This window comes from Talpa europaea (genome assembly GCF_964194135.1).
Source record: "Talpa europaea genome assembly, chromosome: 8".
NCBI classification, from domain to species: domain Eukaryota; kingdom Metazoa; phylum Chordata; class Mammalia; order Eulipotyphla; family Talpidae; genus Talpa; species Talpa europaea.
The window spans coordinates 91,961,512-91,984,978 of NC_140075.1; the positions used below are offsets into that span (position 1 = coordinate 91,961,512).

The 23,467-nt window shown below is 39.5% G+C and overlaps 1 protein-coding gene across 1 annotated transcript in view; it reads left to right on the forward strand.

Moving 5' to 3' along the window:
- Nucleotides 1–8,819: 8,819 nt before the first annotated feature.
- Nucleotides 8,820–23,467, forward strand: part of SYNE2 (spectrin repeat containing nuclear envelope protein 2) — a gene marked incomplete at both ends in the record, with an annotated part of 255,875 nt that continues 241,227 nt past the window's right edge. The window contains one exon of the mRNA XM_084241092.1: nt 8,820–8,898. Coding sequence (XP_084097218.1) covers nt 8,820–8,898 — 79 coding nt within the window. The remainder of the gene's footprint in view (nt 8,899–23,467) is intronic.

Consider the following 23,467-nt stretch of genomic DNA (forward strand, 5'->3'; position numbering starts at 1 on the left):
ACATCCTTGCTAACACTTGCTATTTTGCAGAGGTTTTGTTTGTTTGTTTGTTTTTTTGGTAGTGTCCATGCTAGTGGCTTTGAGGTAGCATCTCATTGTGGTTTTGATTTGCGTGTTCCTATGTTTAATGATGTTGCGATCTTTCCATGTGCTTATTGACCATTTGTCTATCTTGCTCGGAGAAATGTCTATTCAGGTTCTTTGCCCATTTTATGAAGGTTTATTTTTTTGCTGTTGAGTTGTGAGAGTTCTTTTTGTACTGTATGTTCTGGATATGAATCCCTTATCAGAGAATGATTTCAAAACATTTTCTCCCCTTCTGTGGACTGCCTTTCCTTCTGTTGACTGTGGCCTTTGATATACAGAAGTTTTACATTTTAATTCCATTCTAATTATTTTTTCTTTTCTTGCTTGTGCTCTTTTGGTGTCATAACCAAGAAATCATTGTCAATTCAATGTCATGAAACTTTTGTCCTGTGTTTCCTTCTAAGAATTTTATAGATTTTACTTCTTAAGTTTAAGTTTTCTCAAAACTTTGAAGCTATTCTTTCCTATTGTCTCTTGTCCAGTCTGATTGTACAGAAGACTGATCCTGTTCTGATTCTTGTTCCTTGGTGAGCAGACTGTTATGTTTCCTCTGGGGTAGTCTTTATTTCTGCATTTCTGAAATTGGGTGATATTGTATATTCCTGAGGGTTTAAAAATTATTTTGTTTGATACTTACCTTGCTCTTATACTTTGGCTCTTCAGAGATTCTTGTATTATTCTTTGAAAATTTCCTCCCTTTGTTTTCTCATGTGGATGTTGGACCCACCGCATGGGACTCACATATTTTAAATTTGATATTTGTTTTCTTTTCCTCCCCCCTTTATTTATAGGAATGTCCTTATTTCTTTTGCTCTAAGCCTCCTATTGATCTTTTAAAATAGAACACTTACTGTTCTTTCCCACAGTCCTCTGTTCCTATTTTTTTTTTTTTTTTTTTTTGCCTTGCCTAGCCTGGTCTTGGTTCTGATGTGATGCTCTGAGCTTAATGTCCCAGGGGAAGGAAGCATTTACTTCAAAGAAAAATTTAAAGTATGCCTAAGCTACCTAGAGTCAGAAGAGAACAGGCACTTATTTTGTTTTCCATCCGAACTGAAGCCATGGTGCCTGATATGCGTCTGAAACTCAGCATTTCAACATTGGATTCCTATTTTGCCTCTAAACTTGCTCTTCCTGGAACCTCTCTGTCTCAGTTCATGGCTTCTCCATCCTTCCAGTTGCTTAGGCTAAACTTTTTTTTTTAAGGAATATTTTATTTTTCATAGAAGAACTGGGGGTATAGGCCAGGAGTGATGGGGTGGGGAATGGGGGGCGGTGAGAGGATTCACCAGAGACAGTGGGGAGCAGAGCAGGCCAATTTACACTGCTGAATACACTGCTGAGGGGAGCAACAGGTGAGACAGGAGAGGTCTGCTGTACCATGTGGGTAGCTCCAATGTCCATTCTGTCCATGATAATCTTTTGATGAGTCTTCCAGCTTCTTCATTCCATTCATCCCCTGTTTTGTCCCCTACCCCTCAATCCCAGTAATTACTTTGAAATGTAAGTAAATTTTATTTCCCCTCTGCTCAAAACCCTGTCTGCCCAATTTACTATTGAGAAGTCTATAGTCTTCTATGATCAGAAGAGGGAAAGCTACCTGCTAACTTTCAGATTCCTGTGGGGCTGGGAATTCATTCTGAGCTCCTGTGCAGTAGTGCCATTTGCATCACTGAAGGAAAATTCACTTTATATTTTGGACAAGATAAACTCTGCTACTTGTTTAGAAGGGCTGTGGTTAACCTGCGGTTAACCTGTGGTTAAACCTGATTTTAACCTGCCAAAGTAATTTTCTTGCATTTTCCTCTTCTTTTGCCATGTATGTAAATGTGGATATTTCAAACTAACTTTGATTTATAAGGGCTTTCCAAAATGAAATCTGAGCGATAGAATATGATCTTTTGCTTTGCTATTAAAAATCCAGTGAGTAAAAAAACACCAGTGGAATTTGTTAGCAGAACACAATACAAAAGCTTTAAAATATACCTCTCGTTGTCATGCGAACATATAAAATAGAAGAAATGTTGATAATGCTTGTAACTTTTTTTTAAAAAAAAATGCATACAAGAGCTGGGGTATAGGCCAGAGGTGCGGGGGTGAGAAGATTCACCAGAGACAAAGTGGGGAGGAGAACAGGCAGATCTACTGAAATACACTGCTGAGGGGAGCAGCGGGCCAGACAGGAGGGTTGCCATGTGGATTGCTCCCTGGCTGGGGATCGAACTCATGCCTCAGTTACTATCAATTTTAGTTGTTATTTTAAGTTTTCTTTCCTACTTTTGCTAGTTCCTGTTTTGATCTTTTATTCTTGGAATGTTCTGTCATCTTTGACTGTCTACTTGTATTGAAAAGTGAGGAAAGAGAAAGCCACTTAGTAGAATTTTACAATAAGGTAACTTGGCAGAGAACTGGCCTTTCAGTTGAGGAACCCAAAGTGCAATTGACTAGAGATCTTTTTCAGGGGCTTTTACTTCTTCCAGAAAAGAATCCTGTGAAATCCTAGCTGTGGGTGGAGCCAGGGACATGGGAACTAGGCCTGGCTGCTCAGGCTCTTTGAGTAAGTAGGGTGGGGAGGGCTGTGGGTCTGATCTTACTGAGCAGAATTGTCTAAAATTTTGCCATCTAAAATTGTCTAAAATCTAGCCCTGACCTTCAACACACTCTGTTCCATTCATTTTTAGCCTGTGTCTTCTCAACTTCTGCGGTATCTCTTGCTGCCAAGTCCCAAATCTCTTAGGAATTCTTTTTTTTTTTTTAATATCTTGTTTTTCTTCTTCTTTTTTTAAAATATTTAATTATTTATTTATACAAGCACTGGGTACAGTCAGAAGCGCGGAGGGTGAGAGAATTCACCACAGCCAGAGCAGGGAGCAGAGCAGGCAGAAGGACCGAAGTACACTGCTGAGGGGAGCAGCGGGCGGCAGGAGAGGTCTGCACGCCATGTGGGACCCTCCTCCGGTGGCCGGGGAGCAGCCGGGGATCGAACCGGTGCCGCAGAGGCCACGGGCAGCTTCGCAACCCAGCGCTCAACCGCTGTGCCACCGGGGAGGCCCCCTTAGGAATTCTTTAAAGAGAGGGCTGGGGAAGTTGGAGTTAATGGAAAGGTCAGAAATCTTTGGTCGCTATTTAGGAATAAAGTAATGGGATCATGGGCAGAGGTGATCACAAAAGGAATAAAGAAATACATGTGTGTGTGTGGGGGGGGTGAGGGCTGGGGAATCATAACTGAATGATATCTCCAGACTTTATGGAGTGACTTATGTGATAACAAAGTGACTTAATGATAACAAAGAAGGGAATTTTATTGGGGGGGATTTTGAGCTTTAGAAAATTTGAGTGAGGTTGCTAGGGCAGAATTTCTAGGATAAAATGTGCTGATGATAATTAAAAATGCTATCCTGCATCATGCTTTCTAGATCTGTGCTGATTTAATATATCAGGTTTTATAGCTTTGGAAGTTTTCACCCTTCAGTTTTTCACTTTTCATTTTAATTTTGTGATTAGCTTTTAATTTTTACTGCTGCTTAAAAAATGGGGTAATCTCCTTAAATTCATTTCACAGATTATAATAAATACTGTTTATATACTATAGTACATCTACCATAGTAAATACTCAATAAATGTTAGTTGTTACTGTAGTTTTTAGTTTCATGGGCAATTTCACTGGATTCCAATAACCACCCCCAAAATTTGTATTATCATTCCTATTCAATAGTAGTAGTCTGAAGTCCAGAGTTCGTGGGACTTGGTCCAGGCCAGTAGAAGGCTCTCCTAGCTGAGTGGCTGTATTCACTCCCAAAGCTGTTATCACAGCTGAGTGGTATTGTGGTATTAGCAGCAAAGATGGTATTGGCTGCTGAGTGACATTGCTTCCTCGTGAGGTAGGTAGCCCAGTGGTATCATCGCCTGAGAATTGCTATGTTTGTTTTCCAAAAGTATAGTGAATAGTTAGGATTGATTGTTCTGGCATTTTGCGATGGTCGTGAGAAAAATTAAGTGCCTGAAAGGACACACTAGCATGGACCTTAAAAAGCACCTGATGTGGGCATTTGTACCTATTGCTTCTGGTCACATGATGATAAAAGGACAAGCAATAGGGCATTAGGAAAAGTTAATGGGGAAAAGATGAAGAAACTTACTGAAAGTGCATCACCAACTTTCTTAGTGAGATTGTAAGATTGAAGTTAATAACTGTCAGTTGCTAGGAAAAGCTCTGTAATTTAACTGACCAAAGGGAGATCCTTCAGAATTCCTAAGTGGACCATAAATAATGGGGTACAGCTAAAGAAGAAAAAAGAACAAGAGACGTACCCTGGGGGAAATGTTGACATATAAATCACTCTGTTAGAGAATTCCTGAATGTGCTTGCTATATCCTACTACGGTGTATTTTCTAATCAGCCTGGAAGATAAGGTAGAAACCCTTTAATAGTGATAATAGTGCAAAGTTAATGTTGAAATTTCTTTAAAAGGGAAACTAGTGTTCTGGGGTTTTAGAGATACCAGAATAGTAGAATATATTGTATTGCAGAAGCAAACCACAGTTATTCCAAGATAGCTTGTGTTGTTTATAAGTATGAATGTTAATTTACATGAATTTTAAAAATTAATTCTACATGATTCCCCTTGACCTTAGAATCTTTAATGCTACCACATTAGTTCATCCTTCTTTGTTTCTTGGTCTGAAGATGTTCCTTTATTCACTATTAAGAATAGTTTCTTCTTTTCATTCTAAACTCTGGATTTGTTACATAATTGCATCTAACTCTTATTTGAAAAGGAAAAGTAAAGCAAGAAGGAGCTCCTGGGAGGGGCGTCTCTGTACTGTGATTTTTGCCTGAGAAAGCAGCCCTAGAGCTCCCCATGGTGGTCCAGTATACATGGGAGGATGGTCCTTGGGGATTTGGGCTGATAGATCTTTGTGACTCATGTTGCTTTTAGCCACACCCTTTGTCTTCTTCCTGCTTTCCTTTTTCATGCTCCTTTTAACTTCTCAATTCTGTCCTCAAACTTTTCTATTGTACTCTGTTCCAGCTTTATAGGTCCTATTGGGAAAGTGAATTCTCTCTGGAAACCCCAGCTGTTTCTCATCAAACATCATTGGAAATGTTATAAATTGTCCTCACTCAGGGCCTCTGTATCATGTTTTGACAAATGATTGTGCTGAGACCGTATTTGGGTCAATAACCTAGTACTTAGGATCGATTTAGTCTTTAAAGTTTGGTTTTACTTTTGATAGGCATATTTAGAAGCTCTAGGGAATTCTTCAAAAAATAAAAAAAAATATATTTTATTGACTTGTTTGCTAATAAATTTTCACTGGTTAAAAATAGAAACTAAACAGATAAATAATTATTTTGAGGTCCAGACTTTTTTTTTTTTACTGCTACTGTTTTCCCCCTATACTTTAATATACAATATGGTGAATTTCACACATCTGTCTAGCCCAGGAACATTTTTTGATTCTCTGATTATCAATCTGTTCTGTTTCTGTTTTTAATATAAATAAGGCATAACTGAATTCTTTCTTTTACTTTTGATGCCATATATATATATATATTTAAAAATAAGTTGCTTTTTTTTTTAAGATTTATTTATACAAGAACTGGGGTACAGGTCAGAGACACGGGAGCATGAGAGAATTCACCAGAGACAGAGCGGGTAACAGAACAGACAGACTGATGAAATACACTGCTGAGGGGAGCAGCGGGCCAGGCAGGAGAGGTCTGCTGCGCCATGTGGATTTCTCCCTGGCCAGCTGGGAATCAAACCCAGGCTGCAGAGGCTGCAGACAGCTTCACAGCACAGTTCTCAACCCACTGTGCCACCGGGGAGGCCCTGATGCCTTATATTTGATTAAATGAATGGTGATGAGTGGTTTTCAGAGATACTCTTATTAAAGTTAGGGCGTTCCCTGAATAATGCTAATGGGACTATTTGTGGTAAAAATGTTGTTTTGTTAAATATTTCCCAAAAGGCACATGTTTCCAGGTTCTAGTGTGGGGTTTGCCCTCTTCTTTGCTTCCACAGTACATCCTACGTGCATTTCTTAGAGATGTGTTCATTTGTTGTTCTTAGAATTCCTTGAGAACAGGTTCTAGCACATGTAAATTCTTGTGAGTAAATGAGTAAAAGAAAGAATAAATAAAACCTGGCAAAGTTTTAGCTAGCTGTATGAAATACCAGTGTGTAATAAGAGCTTGGAACCTAAAGCCGAGACCACCTGGATTCAAATCTTAGCTCCATCATTTATTATCTATGTGTTCTTGGACAATTGATATATGATAGTCATATGTCCCAGTTTGATTTTTTTTTTCAAATATGGGGATAAATTACAGTACCTAAGTTGTATATTTATAAAGATTAAATGAGGTTATTTATGCAAAGTGCTTAAAACATATGTACTATTCCTATTTTATTTTTAATTGATATACCATTGGTTTATGTAGTGTTCAGGAGTACAACTTTACACCTTAACAAATATATATACTACACCACAGCCACCACTAAAGATCTAGTTTCTAGCCACTTCCATACAGTCACATCCCAGCACCCCAGGCCTGTTCACCTCAACTCCTTCCCCTACCATTCTGTTGTCAGGATGTGTGAATTTGTTTTTATTTTGTCTGAACTTTCCACATCAGTGAAATCTTATGGTATTTGTCTTTCTCTTTCCAACTGACTTCCCATAGTACAGTGGTGATACTCTCCCCACCCAGCTTTCATATCCCTGGCATGGAATAGTGGGTGCCTTAATAAATTCACTCTGGAACCCAGTTTCTTCTGTCATCATGAAAAGTGCTTTGTCTTCACTTTGGGTTCAGGATCCATTGGGTATGGGAAGGGGTGGTAGAATTCTTTGGTATATAGAGATTGGAGGACAATATATTAGAAAGTTCCCTAGTATATCAAAAGCTGATACCTTTTTTCAATCACCAGTCTCCACAGGTTCTCTTGACTAATAGACAGCTTTTCCTTTTGGTTAGAGTAGCTTCAACTCAGGTTAGCAACACTATTACCTCAGAGGATAAAATAGATTAATTAAGAATTATAATGTATCTGGTAGGTAAAATCTTTAATAGCTATGATGCATGGGAGAGATATTGAAGGGTTTTGGATGATAAGCAGTGGGGAAGATGGGAAGATGAATGAAACATTTTTTTAAGTCTGGAATTCTAGCATTAGCTGTTCAGTGATTTTCAATCTTCACATTTAAAAAGTGATCTATTGGATATTTAATGTGATTATCTTTAACATTATGTTATGAAGCATTTCTAATAACAGAAAAGTTGAAGAATATTTTACAATGAACATCCATTGGTCCTATCATTAATGTTTTAGCTATACTTGTTTGATCACATATCTGCAAATTTATCCATCCCTCTGGTCTCACTCATAACAGAAATCTAGAAAACCTAAATAAGGGATCAGGAAAAAGAATAACTATAAGAAAGAAAAAAATCAAAATCAACAAACAACTATGAACCAGAGACACACTTTGGCGGGGGTGCATGCAGGGATTGGGGTCAAAATCAGGGGGTTGCAATTGTATGGGGAATATAAAAATAAAAAATTATCCATCCCTCTATCTGATCTCTAATACATTTTATATTTTTATATGTTTGGTTAGGTTTTATATGATAAGAAAGTAATCATCTGTACCAAAGAAGTGTTTTACTGTTAGTCACCCGGCTCCCACTGGAGGCCTATACGTTCAAGAGGCAGTACTTTTAAAGAGTAACAGAGTGGGCCTCCCCGGTGGCGCAGCGGTTGAACACTTGGTTGCGAAGCTGCCCACAGCCTCTGCAGCGCCGGTTCGATCCCCGGCTGCTCCCCGGCCACTGGAGGAGGGTCCCGCATGGCGTGTAGACCTTTCCTGCCACCCGCTGCTCCCCTCAGCAGTGTACTTCGGTCCCTCTGCCTGCTGTGCTCCCTGCTCTGGCTCTGGTGAATTCTCTCACCCTCCCGCGCATCTGACTGTACCCAGTGCTTGTATGTACAAACAAACAAACAAATAAATAAATAAATCTTAAAAAAAAAAAAGAGTAACAGAGTAAGAATTACTCTTAGCCAGAAGGATTCTTAAAGAGTCAAAGTGGGAATAGAGGAAGAATTGTGTAGGCAGAAAAACGGCTTCTTGGGAAAATAATTTCATCTAATAGATAACCCTTCAAAACATTGTTTTTGATGTCTTTTTTTAGTTTCACTTTGCAAGTTATGTAGGCTCAGCTCTTATTGTTTCCAGTAAATGGCAACATTTATGAGCAGCAGAGGAATTAAGTAAAAAGTTTTAAAGAAAATACTTGCAGGTTGAAGGTTAATAATAAAATACACACAATGGCCTAAGGTATCAATCTGTGTCAATGCCACTTCCTCCAGACAAGTTATGGAATCTAATCGCTTAGCTTTTTTTTTTCACCACGACTATAGAATCCACAATGTTGGCTCTTTTGGAGTTTTGCCAGCAACTCCAAATAGCATGAATAGGTCACAGGGCAAAATCTTGATTATGATTCAAAAAGGAGGCGTAGTTACTTTGTTCCTCATGAACCAAGGAAACACTAGCAAACTGTGCTCTTAGGCAGGGCAGCTTCTGTGGGTCACTGTTGTTTTCTGGCAATGTGTGTCTACTAGCACTGCAGGGCTGCAGAGTTAATAATGGGCATTTATTCCTCTTATTTCTAGTTCACTTCTTTAACTGAGATGGACATGATATGATCTGCATTGACTCAAAGCATGGCAGCTAGTCCAGGGCTTCCCGCTGAAGACGAACAAGTTTCCTTGGGCATCGATGATCTCCACATTTCTCTGCAAGGTAAGGGAGACTGGGAGAGGCAACACCCAGAGCAGCTGTGGAAACCTTACTCCCACCTAGTCACTGATCATAAGGCTTCCTGTCTCTCTTGTGGTATATTATGTGTGTGTGTATTTTCCAATTGTAGGGCCTTTCAGTTTACTTAAATATATTGTGTCTCAGCTCTTTTAGAAAGTAAGAAATACCTAAAAAGCAACTTGGTAACTCAGTTTCTCATTTTGAGTGCATGTATTTTATTTGCACTGAAAATTAAAAAGTTAGTCACAGTTAGCTTAATGTTGTTAATTGTTTCTTCTTATTTTGCATCTTTTGCCATAGCCTCTTTTAAATGCACAACCTTATTTTGCCCCAGTAGGAAGGAACTAATAATACAATAATACTGTAAGTGAATGAGCTTACATTTGTGTGACTCATGTGTGCATGTATACAGAATAAATATTGTCTGTATTTTTGTTGTGTTTCTTGTGGAGTCTGGCAATGTTTGTTTTGTATTTTGAAAATTCATTAGCCATTAGACTTTCTTTGTTGATAAAACAAATCTTGGTGCTAAGTAAATTTATTTATTTATTTATTTTAAAGATTTATTTATTTGTTTATGCAAGCACTGGGTGCAGTCAGAAGCGTGGGAGGGTGAGAGAATTCACCAGAGTGGGGAACAGAATAGGCAGACAGACTAAATACACTGCTTAGGGGAGCAGTGGGCGCAGCAGGAGAGGTCTGCGTGCCATGTGGGACCCTCACTGGTGGCTGGGGTTCAAACTCGCGCTGCAGAGGCTGCGGGCAGCTTTGCAACCCAGCACTCAACCGCTGCCCCACCAGGGAAGGCCCTAAGTAAATTTAGTAAGTATAGAAGAAATAAGGCTGTGGCAAGTCTTTAAAAAGATTTATGGGACCTCCCTGGTGGTGCAAGGGCTAATAAGATGCAGCACTATGAAGCTACATGCAGCCACTGAAGCAGAGTTTGCTCCTCTGGCCATGGAGGTGACCCACATGACCTCTCCTGCTTCTCCCACTGCTCCCCTCAGGAGTATATTTCAATAAATCTGCCTGTTCTGTTACCTACTCTGTCTCTGGTGATTCCTCTCACCTCCCCCCCCCCACTTCTGGACTGTACCTCAGTTCTTGTATGCATAAAATAAATAAATCTTTAAATAAAAGGATTTATGTAACTATGTATTTTAAAGCAATTTTAAGATTATGGACAATATTGTGCAACATTATCAGAATATTAGGAGTCATAGATTTTGAATCATTTATGATAAAGTTTCCAAAAGGACTATTTTTCTGATATTTTTTATGAAAAATGTGTGTTGAATATTAGCTTCTTGACTTTGGGGTCAATGGATATGGAATTAGACTATTTCTATATGTGTAAGACTTTAAAAATAATTATAGAGTAAGAAGTATATGTTTTTGAGGGATAAAATTATTTTTTTATTTTTAAAGATTTTATTTTTATTTTTATTTTAGTTTTATGTAAAACTGGAGTGTAGGCCAGAGGGGGGTGGTTGAAAGGATTCACCAGAGACATTGGGGAGCAGAACGGGCAGATCTACTGTAATACACTGCTAAGGGGAGCAGTGGGCAAGACAGGAGAGGTCTGCTGAACATGTGGGTCAGCTCCCTGGCCAGGGATCGAACTTAGGCCTTTGCCATGATAGTGCTGAGACGTAACCTCTAGGCCAGCAAGGAAGCCCAAGAGGTAAAATTCTTAAGGGAAGAATTTTTATAATTCTGAGTAATGTCAGAATGTCATGTAATAGTTATAAGTAATTGAAATCAAATTTTCATTTAACTGAAAACCAAATCAATGCTTTTGTTTTTCTCTGAAGTTTCAGTTGCATGTATCCTAAAACATAGGGAAGATAGTGCATTATAAATCGGTAAATCTAATGTCTACTCTGACAATAGTTCTTTGACCTTGAATGAGAGACTTTATCTTTTTTGAGTCTTAGTTTCCTCATATTTAAAATATATTAGAAGATAGTGGTTACCAGAGGGAATTGGGTAAAGGGTGGCGGGATGATAGAGGCTGATGGGGTGTGGGCACAGCTGGTCTGGTGAGAAAAAACAAATAGAACAGATCCTGACATAGATTATGTCTATTAGAATAAAGATTTTTCAGGAAAAAATTAATTCCATGTAGAATAAGTTACATATTTGTATTATATCTAATGCTAATAACTCTGAAAACATGCCTATTTTAATTAATTTAGCAGATGAAACCTAGCTTTTATTTACCAAAAATTACCCTAGTTCATGTTAATTTGAAAAATGTTTGAGTTTATTTCTATTATTTTTCTGATTTTTAGAAATAATTTATATAGGACTTATTTATAAACCAAATAGGTAAAATATTTTTCACAGATTAATTTTGGCAGTATCTGGAAGATGAAAAATTCTCTTCTGAGGCATACAGCAGGGAAGGAGGAGGGAGAAGGGTCAGAAAATGTGGGGGAGGGTAAAGAATAACGGATGGGGGAGATGGATCATGGGTGTTTTGGTGGTGGGAAAACTATAGGGACTACACCTGAGGGGAGATATCAAATACTGCCCCCAAATTATGGTGATGTGGGCCTCCCTGGTGGCGCAAGGGATTAAGACACAACCTATATAGCTGTCTGTAGCCTCTGCAGCATGAGTTTGAATCCTCGGCCGGTCAGGGAGCTACCCACATGGTGCAGCAGACCTCTCCTGACTCACCCGCTGCTCCCCTCAGCAGTGTATTTCAGTAGATCTGCCTGTTCTGTTCCCCACTCTGTCTCTAGTGAATCCTCTCCCCACACCTCTGGCCTATACCCCAGCTCTTGTATGCATAATAAATAAATCTTTAAAAAAAATCACGGTAATATAAGAACAGAAAGATGCAAGCAGAGACCTTATACCTTTTATTTTTAAAAAAATGAATGGCAAATGATTACTTATATTGCTCCTCTGTTTTGAATAATACATTCAAAGGGCTTAGCACGGTGCCTGACCTAAAGCAGGAATTCAATAAATGCATTCTCATTCCTTTTTATATATTTCCAGTCAAAATATCTGTGTCAAAGGATTTCTTGTCCAGGAGTGCACAGCCAAAGTAGAAACTAAAGTGTCAAGGGAAAAATTGTAAGCCAGAAATGTGGTTTTTACAGTTTTGTTTGGATATTTCTATTCCACGGCTTCCCCTCACATGGGGGATAAAGTTCAGACTCCTTGGTGTGGCTCACAGCCTCTTCCGGCCCAGTGCTGGCCCCTCTCTCGCCCCTCATCTCCCACCTCCCCCTGCAAACACCCTGTGTTCCAGTACCGCCCTCTCCCCCTGCCTGTGTGCATTTGTTCAGGTTGTTTCCCCTGAAGTTTCCCTGCCTCCTTTTCTCACTGGAAGGAGCCCAGCCCACCTGTCCCTGTTCCACCCCAGTCAACCCCAGCGAACCTTACTCTCTTAGGCCCTCCTCTGTTCCCCATAGTATCTGTTTTAGCACCTATTTTTATAGTTATTATACCTATTTTTCTCCCCCCACTGCACAGTGTGTTCTGAGACCACTGTGGCACACTCTGGCTGATGTAGTGCCCTTACCTACATCACCTCACTTCATCTCCACAACCATATGGTGAGGTAGATATTTTTATCTTCAAGGTGCAGAAAAGGAAGCTGTGGCTCAAAGAGGTGGAATTGCTTTTCCAGAGTCACATAACTAGTGAGCAGCAGAGCTGGGTTTGGACTTGGAGGGTAGTTTTCTTTCTACTCATTAACACTCCTTCTGACACATTTCAAAGAACAATTTGAAAGAGGGAATTTCTCTGACAACTTTCCTTGGAAAAATCCACTTGTATCTTACCTTTATTCTGGTTAATCCATACCAAACATTTACATCCAGAGCATAGGTGGGCATCTTCAAGTAAAGTTAATTAGCTCAGGTTCACAAGTGGCTCAGTAACTGGCAAATTACTGAGAAATGAGTGGTGTCTTATAACATGTTTTCAGTTATACTAGGTTATACAATCTGCTTTACAGGAGGAGGTGAGTCAGGGCAATCTGGCACTGGAAATGTGATATAAATGTACTGCCAGTGTGAATGGTTTTCCATTGTGGTGTATTTAGGGGAGTGTGGTGCTGGGTGCATTACTCTATAGGAGAAGTAGAAAACTAATACTCTAATGTGGTCAACCTGACGCTGGCCAAGGGCTGTTCCCTTAGCCAGTACCTCAGGGAGATCAGCCAAGAAGTTCCCATGACTATAGAATGGAGACTTAACTCTGAAATGAGTAGGTTCCCAAAGTTATTATTATCAGCAGGTTTATAATGCTTGTTTCAGCCTAAGTTGTTGAGAGAAAGGCAGGAAGGGAAGAACAAAAGGAAGAAAGAAAGAAGGAGAGAAAGAAAGATGGAAAGAGAAAAATATATATTTTTCAAGGTGACTTTGGTTTCATGGCAGGATTATTAGCTATTTGGACCAAAAATTGATAGACTTCAGTATGTACATAACTGCTATTCAACTGAGGCTGTTTGCAATAGTCTTAAAAGTACTTGGCTTCATACACTATGGAAGCAGACTTGCATTTCACAAAATTCACATGTGCTTAACGATCCTTGGAGTAATATGAGAAAAGAGATTGTATGTAATAAGAGAGGCTCCCCACTGCTCATAAGAAAGTTGTTTTCTTTCCTTCTCTTCATTTCAGAACATTTTAAAGAGCGGTTAGAGGCAGTCGTGTGACCTATTTAACTTACAATGCCTTCTTTATTTTAGCCAAAACTTGTCCAAGGTGAGATGGTTGTGGCCTTACCCTGACACAGAATCATATGCTTGAGAAAAGATTAAAGTATCTGAATTGAAATGTGGTGAATCATTGTTGATACACAGGAAACACAGTGAACCCATGTGTGCAGGGCCTATGAGGAATCAGGGGGCGCTTCGCTGAACTTCAGAGCTCAGGACAATGAGCAAGTGACTTAGTCCTTCTTCTCGTTCATCTTTTGTGTGACTTTGAGGAAATATCTTTATGAAGGGATTTTGAATATTTGATAACAAAATAATTTGCTCTGCTTATGCAAATTGATTGTATCCTCTTATGGCCAGCACATTATTATATTTATCTGTTAAGAAGAAATAGCTTAAAACTGAAACAGATTTTAGCAGGGGGATATTTATATTCTCTTAGTCTAATGAGGGGAATAGTATTGAAATTGTTGAATTGTTAGGAGAGGGGGAGAAAATGGGATTCTGCAGCTATGGAATATGGTTATTAAGGTAGAGTGATTCCAAGATTTGGAGGCTGAGCGGTGTGGGATGTTAGTAGTAACTACACATATAGTGTCCAAATTATTGACTTTGTTTTTATTTACTCTGTTTTCACTAAGTTTTTTTATAATAAATTTATTTTTTAAACTGAGATACCATTAGACAACCCCTTCCTCCCAATCAGCTATCACCACTGTAGTGCACTCGCCACCAAAAGCACTACATTTTTAATAATGTCAAATAATATCACATATTGTGTTATATCAGTGTGTTTAAAAATAAGTTATTATAGCTATAAGATACTGTGTACAAAGGAACTCTTTCTTGAGAATTTCCTATGTCATGGAAGGTTTAAGAATGTGATTCAAGTGGAGAACCTGTTTGAGAGTCAAATTAATAATGAATGACATTCTCTGCCAAACAGGCTGATTCATTTTGTTGATATTGTAAGTGACAAGCTCTGGCAATTTTGAACTCTTTTGGACACTTCCTTTGTATGCTTCAGTTTTAAGTGATTTTTTTCTTAACAGGTTAATCTAATAATTTGTTGTCCACAAGAGGACACAATCAGTTTGCATAATTGAAGCAAATTATTTTGCTATCAGAAATGAGGTAGACAGTACGTTAGGAAAGCCATGTCTGAATACTGAATGTTATCATTAATTACACAAGAACTAGGAAGAAGTGTGTATTCTGTTACCTCTGCCACCACACAAGGAATTAACTTTCATGTAGCCCTGCCAAAATGCTGGGGAAGGCGTCACCATTTGCATGAAGCTGTAGAAAACCACGTTCAACCTAGTTACCATGTCATTTCAAACAAGGCTCATATGTTTTATTTAGTGCTGTTATCATCTAGATGACATATTTTAAATGATTAAAAAACCCTCTATGCCTTCTGGGTAGATATCATTATTGCATAGAAGTCACCAGTGAAATGTGAGTCTCTGCAGTTAGGTTATTATTTCATTTAAATTTGCTCATTAATTACTAAATATCTTAGTGAGGCTTTCAATTTACATTTCATTTTTAGTTGCATTAGAAATAATTTGTGTTCAGTGGGTTAGATTACAAGAAAAATAATGCAATGAGATGTTTAATTGTATTCAGATGTTCAGTAAATGCTGACTTCCAACATGTGCAGCTGGCTAGGTGTTAAGCGTGCTAAAAATGTGTAGATTGAGTCCCATTAGAAAGCATGCAGCCCAGCTGTGCTTTGGATGATGTAAAAGTGAGAAAATGACCTGGGTACAGAACATGTCTATGAAATGAGTTGAAGTCCCTAACTGTGGGGTCACGTTCCAAATGCCAGTGCCCAATATGCAGATTCATCCAAAATATGACTGGAAATGTTGTCTGCGATATCTTCTTAGATTTCAGTTTCAAGAAGGTGAAGAATAGGGCCTCCCTGGTGGTGCAAGGGGGTAAGCCTCAGCACTATGAAGCTATCTGCAACCATTGTAGCACGAGTTTCATTCCGGCCATGGAGCTGACACAGGTGGCGTAGCAAACCTCTCCTGTCTTGCCTGCTGCTCCCCTCAGCAGTGTATTTCAGTAGATCCGCCTGTTCTGCTCCCCATTCTGTCTCTGGTGAATCCTCTCACCCCCCGCAACTCTGGCCTGCACCCCAGTTTTGGTATGCATAAATAAATAAATCTTAAAAAAAAAAGGTTAAGATGGGCCTCCCGGTGGCGCAGAGGTTGAGTGCTGGGTTGCGAAGCTGCCTGCGGCCTCTGCAGTGCTGGTTCGATCCCTGGCTGCTCCCTGCCCCCACTAGAGGAGGGTCCCACATGGTGCACAGACCTCTCCTGCCGCCCGCTGCTCCCCTCAGCAGTGTTCTTCGGTCCTTCTGCCTGCTCTGCTCTCCGCTCTGGCTCTGGTGAATTCTCTCACCCTCCTGCGCTTCTGACTGTACCCAGTGCTTGTATAATATAAATAAATAAATAAATAAAAATAAAAAATATTAAAAAAAAAAGGTTAAGAATAAAAACATGTTCTTCATAACCTATTGTTGGCCAGTGAGGTGTATCTCCTCAGTGTAAAATCCAAACATTTTGGTAAGAACACCCTTGGCATTTGTTGCCTTCTTACTGAACCCACTGTAATTATTCCTTTTCCTTGAGTTTCCTCTCCCCTTTGGACAGCCCTTTATCTCCTGAGCTCCTCCTGAGTAGGATACTCTTGTCTGTCTACCACCAGTGAAGTTTCTGATATGGTTTAGACTTTCGATAAATATATAATGAATGAGTGATCATTCCAATATAAAAAAATATATGAAGTTCTCTGAATTACAAGAATTGCTCAGTGTTTAGCAAAGTCAGCCAGATAGAATAGAAACACAGGTGTCTTAAGGCCTGAGGCAGTGAACTGTGTGTGCGATGTTTGGGGCTCCGTAGTATCAGGTTTCTGAGAGAAGCTGTTCTGCCTTACAGGGTGAGTGAATGAGACCTTGTGCAGCCTGAGAATGGGATTAATAAATGACTTCTGGGTGGAATGTCCCCAATTTGGAAATTTGGTGGAAATTATAAATGAAGAGTAAGGACACATAGGGATGTGGCAGTATTTTTACTTCCCTGACCACTTCACACTGCTCAGCTAGTATGAGTAGAAGCAAATCATCTCTTCAGTCTTTTTTTGGCTGATTATATGATTATTACACCCAGAGAAAACAATCACATTCAGATCCTTCAATGGCTATCAGTGCTCTATTATCCCAACACGAAAGCTTCCAGAAAGTTCCAATGTGACAGTAGCTGATAATATCTTTTGCTGTGTTTTCTTGGAAGACTATTTGCCTTGATATTATAAAGCATTAAAACCTTAAAACTATCCCCACTGAATGAAAAATGAAACAAAAACTCTGCAAACAGTGGTGTTTGTGCTGGACAGTGGGTTGTTTTTTTGTTTTTTTTTTTCCCAGCAGAGAGACATTTTCCTTACGTTGTATATACAGTTTTGGCTTCTGGGAACATTGGTTCTGTTTTTTTTTCCAGGAGTTTAGGGATAAGCTTACTTTATTCTGGGTCAGTCACATTTTGAAAACTAGGGCAAGATAAATCCAGGGTCATTTAGAATCCTGTTAAAGTAGGTTAACAAAGATCTCATTCATTCCATATAGAAATCAAAATCCTTTTTAATTAGCCCCATGAGACATACAAGATTTTCTGAGCTTTTATGTATGTGTGCGTGTTAGGATGGGATGGAATTATTCAGAGTTTAACATAGTATATTAGGGGAAAAAATTTCAATATAATTTCCCCTTGAAAACAGAAAAGTAAGAAGTCAATATGAGATTAATTTATAACTGTTTGTTGGGTTCAGTGTGTGATTTTACACTCTAGTGGAGGGGGTGGAAATAGTGGAGTTCATTTTATATGTGCCTTTCCAAGAGATTACTTCCCTCATTTAATTTCAACACTGGTGATTGCAGTTTCTCTGAATGGCTCCTTTTTTCAAAAACATTCCAGAAATTTTTGGTAAAAGATACTGCATTTGTTGTTGTCAGTATGTTTGGGAACTGAAGTTTCCTACTACCAGGTATTTTTGGCATCATTTAAAAGTGGTAGATAAAAGGATGTGAATAATTTATCAGAGAAATGGACTGTTCAGAGCTCTAAATCTGTATATCTTTGGAGGATACATAAAGACACATGTTAAGTGACTACAAGGAGAATATTGCCAGACACACTTGCCGTCCAACTCACTAGTACCCAGGTCTCTTTAGCCTTCACTGCACAGGGATTACCCACAAGGCATCAGCTGAGACATGTTAACAAGCACCTGGCTCAAGTGCCGAATACGAGCAGCCTTTCGTAAATATGGGAAGGATTTGAGAGCTTTCCAAAACGTTGGAGTTGTTGGCCTTGTCTTTAGTTAAGTAGGAGTATGAATAATGGAAACTACTTCTGCTATTATCTCTGTCTGCCTCAGTCTGAATTTTTCTTGCCTTAACTTTCAGGGCTTTGATATCTTCAAACCAGTGTGTTTCAGAAGTACAGGTCTATTCACACCACTTCAAAATTTATTTATTTATTTATTTAAAGTATGGACTAATCTGTTCATTGATTCATGTGTCATGTCATTCCTGAGACACCATCTTGAGTGAAGCACTATTTTAGGTTAAGAGAATACTAACAAACTGCAACAAGTGAACAAACTGCAACAAGTTTCATATGCCCAGATGCTTGTATTTAAATTAGAGAGATAATGAATTAAGAAAAACATCAGCACATGTAATGTGCAATGCAGAGAATTAAAATATGTTTATGTGATAGTTCCTGGGTATTATCTATAAAATGGTCAGAGAAGACTTCTTGGTACAGGAGACATTTAGAAAGCGTTTGAGTAACACAGAACAGGAAAGAACATTCTAGTCTGGGCCTCCCTGGTGGCGCAGGCAGTTGAGCTCCACACTGTGAAGCTGTCCGCAGCCTCTGCAGCATGGGTTCAATCCCCGCTGGCTGGCGAAAATCCCACATGGCGAAGCAGAAATCTCCTGTCTCACCCACTGCTCCCCTCAGCAGTGTATTTCATCAGTCTGCCTGTTCTGTTCCCCACTCTGTCTCTGGTGAATCCTCTCATCCTCCCGCGCATCTGGCCTGTACCCTGGTTCTTGTATAAATAAATAAATCTAAAAAAAAAAAAAAGAACATTCCAGTCTGAGGCATTCCTGTCGAGCTCAAGGCTCAAGGGAAAACTGAAAGATAGAAACAAAGTTGATGAATTGATGGAGCAAAGAAAGCCTGATGTGACTGGAATGTTCTGGGGAAGCGGCTGGCACTGGTGTTGGAGAGCAAGGCAGGGCAGGGCTAGATCAGACAAGGCTTTCTCAGCTCTAAGGAAGGGTGTGTGAACGGGAATCCTTGGAAGCTTTCAGTTAGGGGAGTAATGTGATCTGATTTACATTTTCCAAAAGATCACTCTGGCTGTTGTGTGGAGAGGGGATCATCTGGGTGTACGAGGGGAAGTTGTAATCCAGGTGAGATATCATGGTAGTTTGAACAGGGGGGTTGTGAAGGGATGAAGAACCATGTTTTTTTTTTTTTTTTTTTTTTTTGAGTGGGTTTATGAATCTTGGAAAATGTTTTGGGTAAGTGAAAAAGAGAAATAGAGAAATCAAAGATGATTTTAAAATTTTTATCTTAAGCAATTTTAGTAGTTGGTTAACATGCAGAACTAATAGACATGCATTTTGGGAAATCCAGAGGGTTTATGTTTTCTTATTATAGCTATGAGATGCTTACTTGATATCCAAGTGGAGATGTCAAGCAGACAGTTGATATAAGGATTCAGGGTTCTAGGGAGAGGTATAGAGCATCAGCATTTGGCTGGTATATTTGCATTTAAAGCCACAATCTGGATGAGGTCCCCTATGGAATGTGTAGCTAGAGCAGACCTTTTGGTTTTTAAAGATCAGGCTGAAGAGGAAGAGCAAGCAAAGGACATTGAGAAGGAGTGGCCAAGAATCATGTGGGAAAACCAGGCAAGTGTGGTGGTATAGAAACCTTTTGATGAACTTATTTCAAGATGGAGACTTAGTCCCCTGTGTGGAGCCTTGGATTGGGCTCATAGATAGTTGGTGGCTCTAGCAAGGTTACCTACATTCGAGTGCTAGAGATGGAGGCTGACAGGAGTAGCAAGGGAGTGGAGACAGTGACTTAATCAATATGTTCAAGAAATTTTGCTGTGTAGGGAACAAAAGTATCAGGCACTTGCTGAAGGGAAATGTAGGATTTTTTTAAGGAAATACTACTATAATTTATGCTTTTTCCTAGTCTAGGTTGATTTATTCTTAGCATTCTACTCATTGACTAGCTCATGAATTACTTAAATGTTTTTGGACACCTGTGGTGCTGAACACGTGGGTGGCATGTAGCACATGCTGGATGAACATGGATGTTCTGATAACAGGGATACACACTGGCACATCGGCTCTTGCAGTGAAATATGATCTGGTGCTAGGGACATGTAGCGTTAGGGATACCTCAGCCAGGCTTGGGGCTCAGGGAGGCCTTCCTAGAGGAAGTGACTATTAAGCTTAGACCTAATGGACGTTTCAGATGAGTTGGGTGAAGCTGGAAAGAGTACTCCAGGCAGTGATACCAGGCTGAACATGGCACACTTATGGAAATGGGTGTTCAGTGAAATGGAGGATTAGTTTTTGAGGGACAATGTGAAATGATGGACCTATAAAGAGACATGTAAACATAAAAAGAAATTTTTCCTAAGACCAAGGAGAAGCAATTGAAGGTTTCTGTGTAGAGACATACTCAGAACTGGTTTTAAAAGCTACCCAGGCTAAATGTGGGGTGTGGCCTTCTGGGAGTGAGTATAAAGACAGAAAGACCAGTGTAAGTCTATTGTGATGGTCCAGCTGAGGTAGATGATGTCCTGATCTAGGAGGTGCCAGTGGAGAGATAGGTAAGTAATCAAGATCAGATTATTAAGACTTTTTAATGGACCTGATATGGGGAACATGAGGGAGAAGAATGTATTTAAGGTGACTCAAGTTTATCCTTGGGTAACTGAATGGATGGTAACTGAATGAATCCACTAGGGAAAAAAAGCAGGAGAACAACTTTGGTGGAGGAGGGAGTTGGTTAGAGATGATGACTCAGTTCTGGAAATGTTGAGTGTGAGAATCCTGCAGAATAACCAAATGGAAATATCTGAAGACAACAGGGACACAAGCACATGGGGTGAAGTTAAAGATTTGGAAGTCCTTAGTATATACATGGCAGTTGGTTTCATTGAGGTAAATGGAAATACCTAGAAAAAGAGAAGGCCCTAGGCTGAACATTATAGAAATACAAAAAGGAAATCAAGACCATGTTAGCTTCTGAGAAGTAGGAAGAAACCAGGTGAATGTGGTATCATGGAATCGAAAGGAGAATGTTTCAAGGAGAGCGTAATGACAGTGTCAGAAGGAGAAGGTGGTAAAGATAGCCAGTGAGCACTGAGAAGGGCCTGCTGGGTTTGGCAATGGAAATACTGTAGGTGACCTAGCTAAGAATCAAGTGGAGATGTTGGGGAAGAAATCAGCTTTTAATGAATGAGAAGTGAGTGGTAGGTAAGAACAGGAAGCTCTTATACTAGCCAGTGTATAGAATTCTGTCCAAAAGTTTGGGTTTAAGAAGAGGAGAGAGATCGGGTGATAGCTGGAAGGGCATAGATTTAACATTAGGTGATTTTGAATTATAATGAAAAGAACATGGATTTTAGCATCAAACATCTACATTTGAATTTCTCCTCCACCAGATGTGAGATCTAAGATCTGGTTATTGAATGAGCAAATAAAATTCATACATCTTGGAACTACAGTTTTCTCATTTACAAAATGCCTGCCTGACTATTTCATTGTAAGGCTTTCATGAAATGGTGTCCTTATTCCTTACCCTTCTTATTCCTGGAAATAACTTGCTTCAACAAAGTTTCTGAGCCTTTCCAAGTGTGTCTTAGGATACCCAGAGGTTGTAATAATTTATTTTGAGATACATTATATTATTGTCTCAGAGTTTATTATTCCATCACATTTTTTCCCAGGCTTTTCCTATTCCCTTTGTGATGTCAAGATTCAGTCACACATGCAAATTAGTCTTATTTAGAGAGGTGGTTTTTGAAGTGAGCAAATCAGAATTAGAATCTCTTTGAGTTGGAAGCCAAAACCGTGTCCCTAAACAATGACTCTGAGTAATTCACCAGCACTCAGAAGTGTGGGAGTCCTAGGTGTATGTTCATGCCCAAGTCTCTCCTCGACACGCTGGCTCTTTTGCACTCAGAAATCAGAGGTGCTTAGACCATCGCCCCAGTGGAGCTTGTTCCAACTCACAAGTTTTGATTTTCAAAAGAAAAGCATTCACAGTTTTACGTGGTGGATAAAAGATAGTAAGGAATAATGAATACGCGTTAAAAGAAATGTCATTTCTATAATCTGTTCATTCCACAGGTATTTCTGAGCAGTTCCAATGATTCAGAAGAGGGAGAGACAAATAGCTCCTAGATTCTTGGCATTTTATCTGTATGTAGGCTCATTTTCATGTGCTAGAAATAGAAAACTTGCTTACTCAGAGAGCCCAGAGCTTTGTTCCAGTGAGACTGGAAGCAGAAGCCTCAGTGTGAAAATCTCAGGTGTTTGCACAGGGTGTGGTTCACTCAAGTGCCAACACGTAGTTGCTGGATTTTACACATTAAAGCCCATAGAGAAATCATTTGCTGTCTGTTATATATTTCCAGCAAACCAAGTACATAAATAAAACCCTGCTTCCTTCTCTTGCAGCCATGTAACCTTTCATTCCACACTTATTTTCTGAATTTGCTCAATATGAAACACACTGTGGTAGGTGCTGCAGGCCTATCGGGAAGCAGCTTAAGCCTCGGCCCATGAGGAGAAGACAGGCATTAGTCAATACTCTTGCAGATAATAGCTAATTTGGCGGGGGGGAGGAGCAGCTTTCTTGAGATGTAATTTGAAATGCAATCGATATACATAAAACTTACTCATTTAAAATATATAATTCAGTAGTTTTAAAATTTGTTTAAAAAAAGATTATTTATGCCTACAAGAACTGGGGTACAGACCAGAGGTGTGGTGAGAGGATTCACCAGACAGACTGGGAACAGAACAGGCAGATTGAAGTACACTGCTGAGGGGAGCTGCAGGTGAACCAGGAGAGATCTGTTGCACCATGTGGGTAGCTCCCTGGTCGGGGATCGAACTTGTGCTGCAATGGCTGCAGATATCTTCATAGGTTGCGTCTCAACCCCTTGCACCACCAGCGAGGCCCTAATTCAGTAGTTTTTAGTGTATTCACAAAGCTGTGTAACTATGGCCCCATTTAACATGGGAACATTGTCATCACCTAAAGAAAACCCACCATTCCCTCTAGCTACTATTCCTCAAGCCCTCCATTCCCCAGCCCTAGGCAACCACTGGCCTCATCTCTAAAGATTCTCCCATTCTGGACACAGTACAAATGGTGGTGTTTTGTGATTGGCTTCTTCTCCTTGCCATAATGTTTTTAAAGTCCATCCTTGTTGCGGCTAATGTTCATTTGTATAACTTAAGCATAGATAGTCTATGCCAGGGCCTGGAAAACTTTTTCCGTAAAGAACCAGGTGATACATATTTTAGTCTTGAGGTCCATATAGTCTCTGTCACAACTACTCAGCTTTGCTGTTTTAGCATGAAAGTAACTATAGACAGTACGCAAACAAGTGAGCTAGTCGGAGTTTTCCTAAGACTATTTACAAAAGCAGGCAGCAGACCACATTTTCCCTTTGGGTTATCACCTGTTGACCTCTGATCTAGTGTAATAGTGTAAGTACTTAAGCCTCCTACTCAGTGA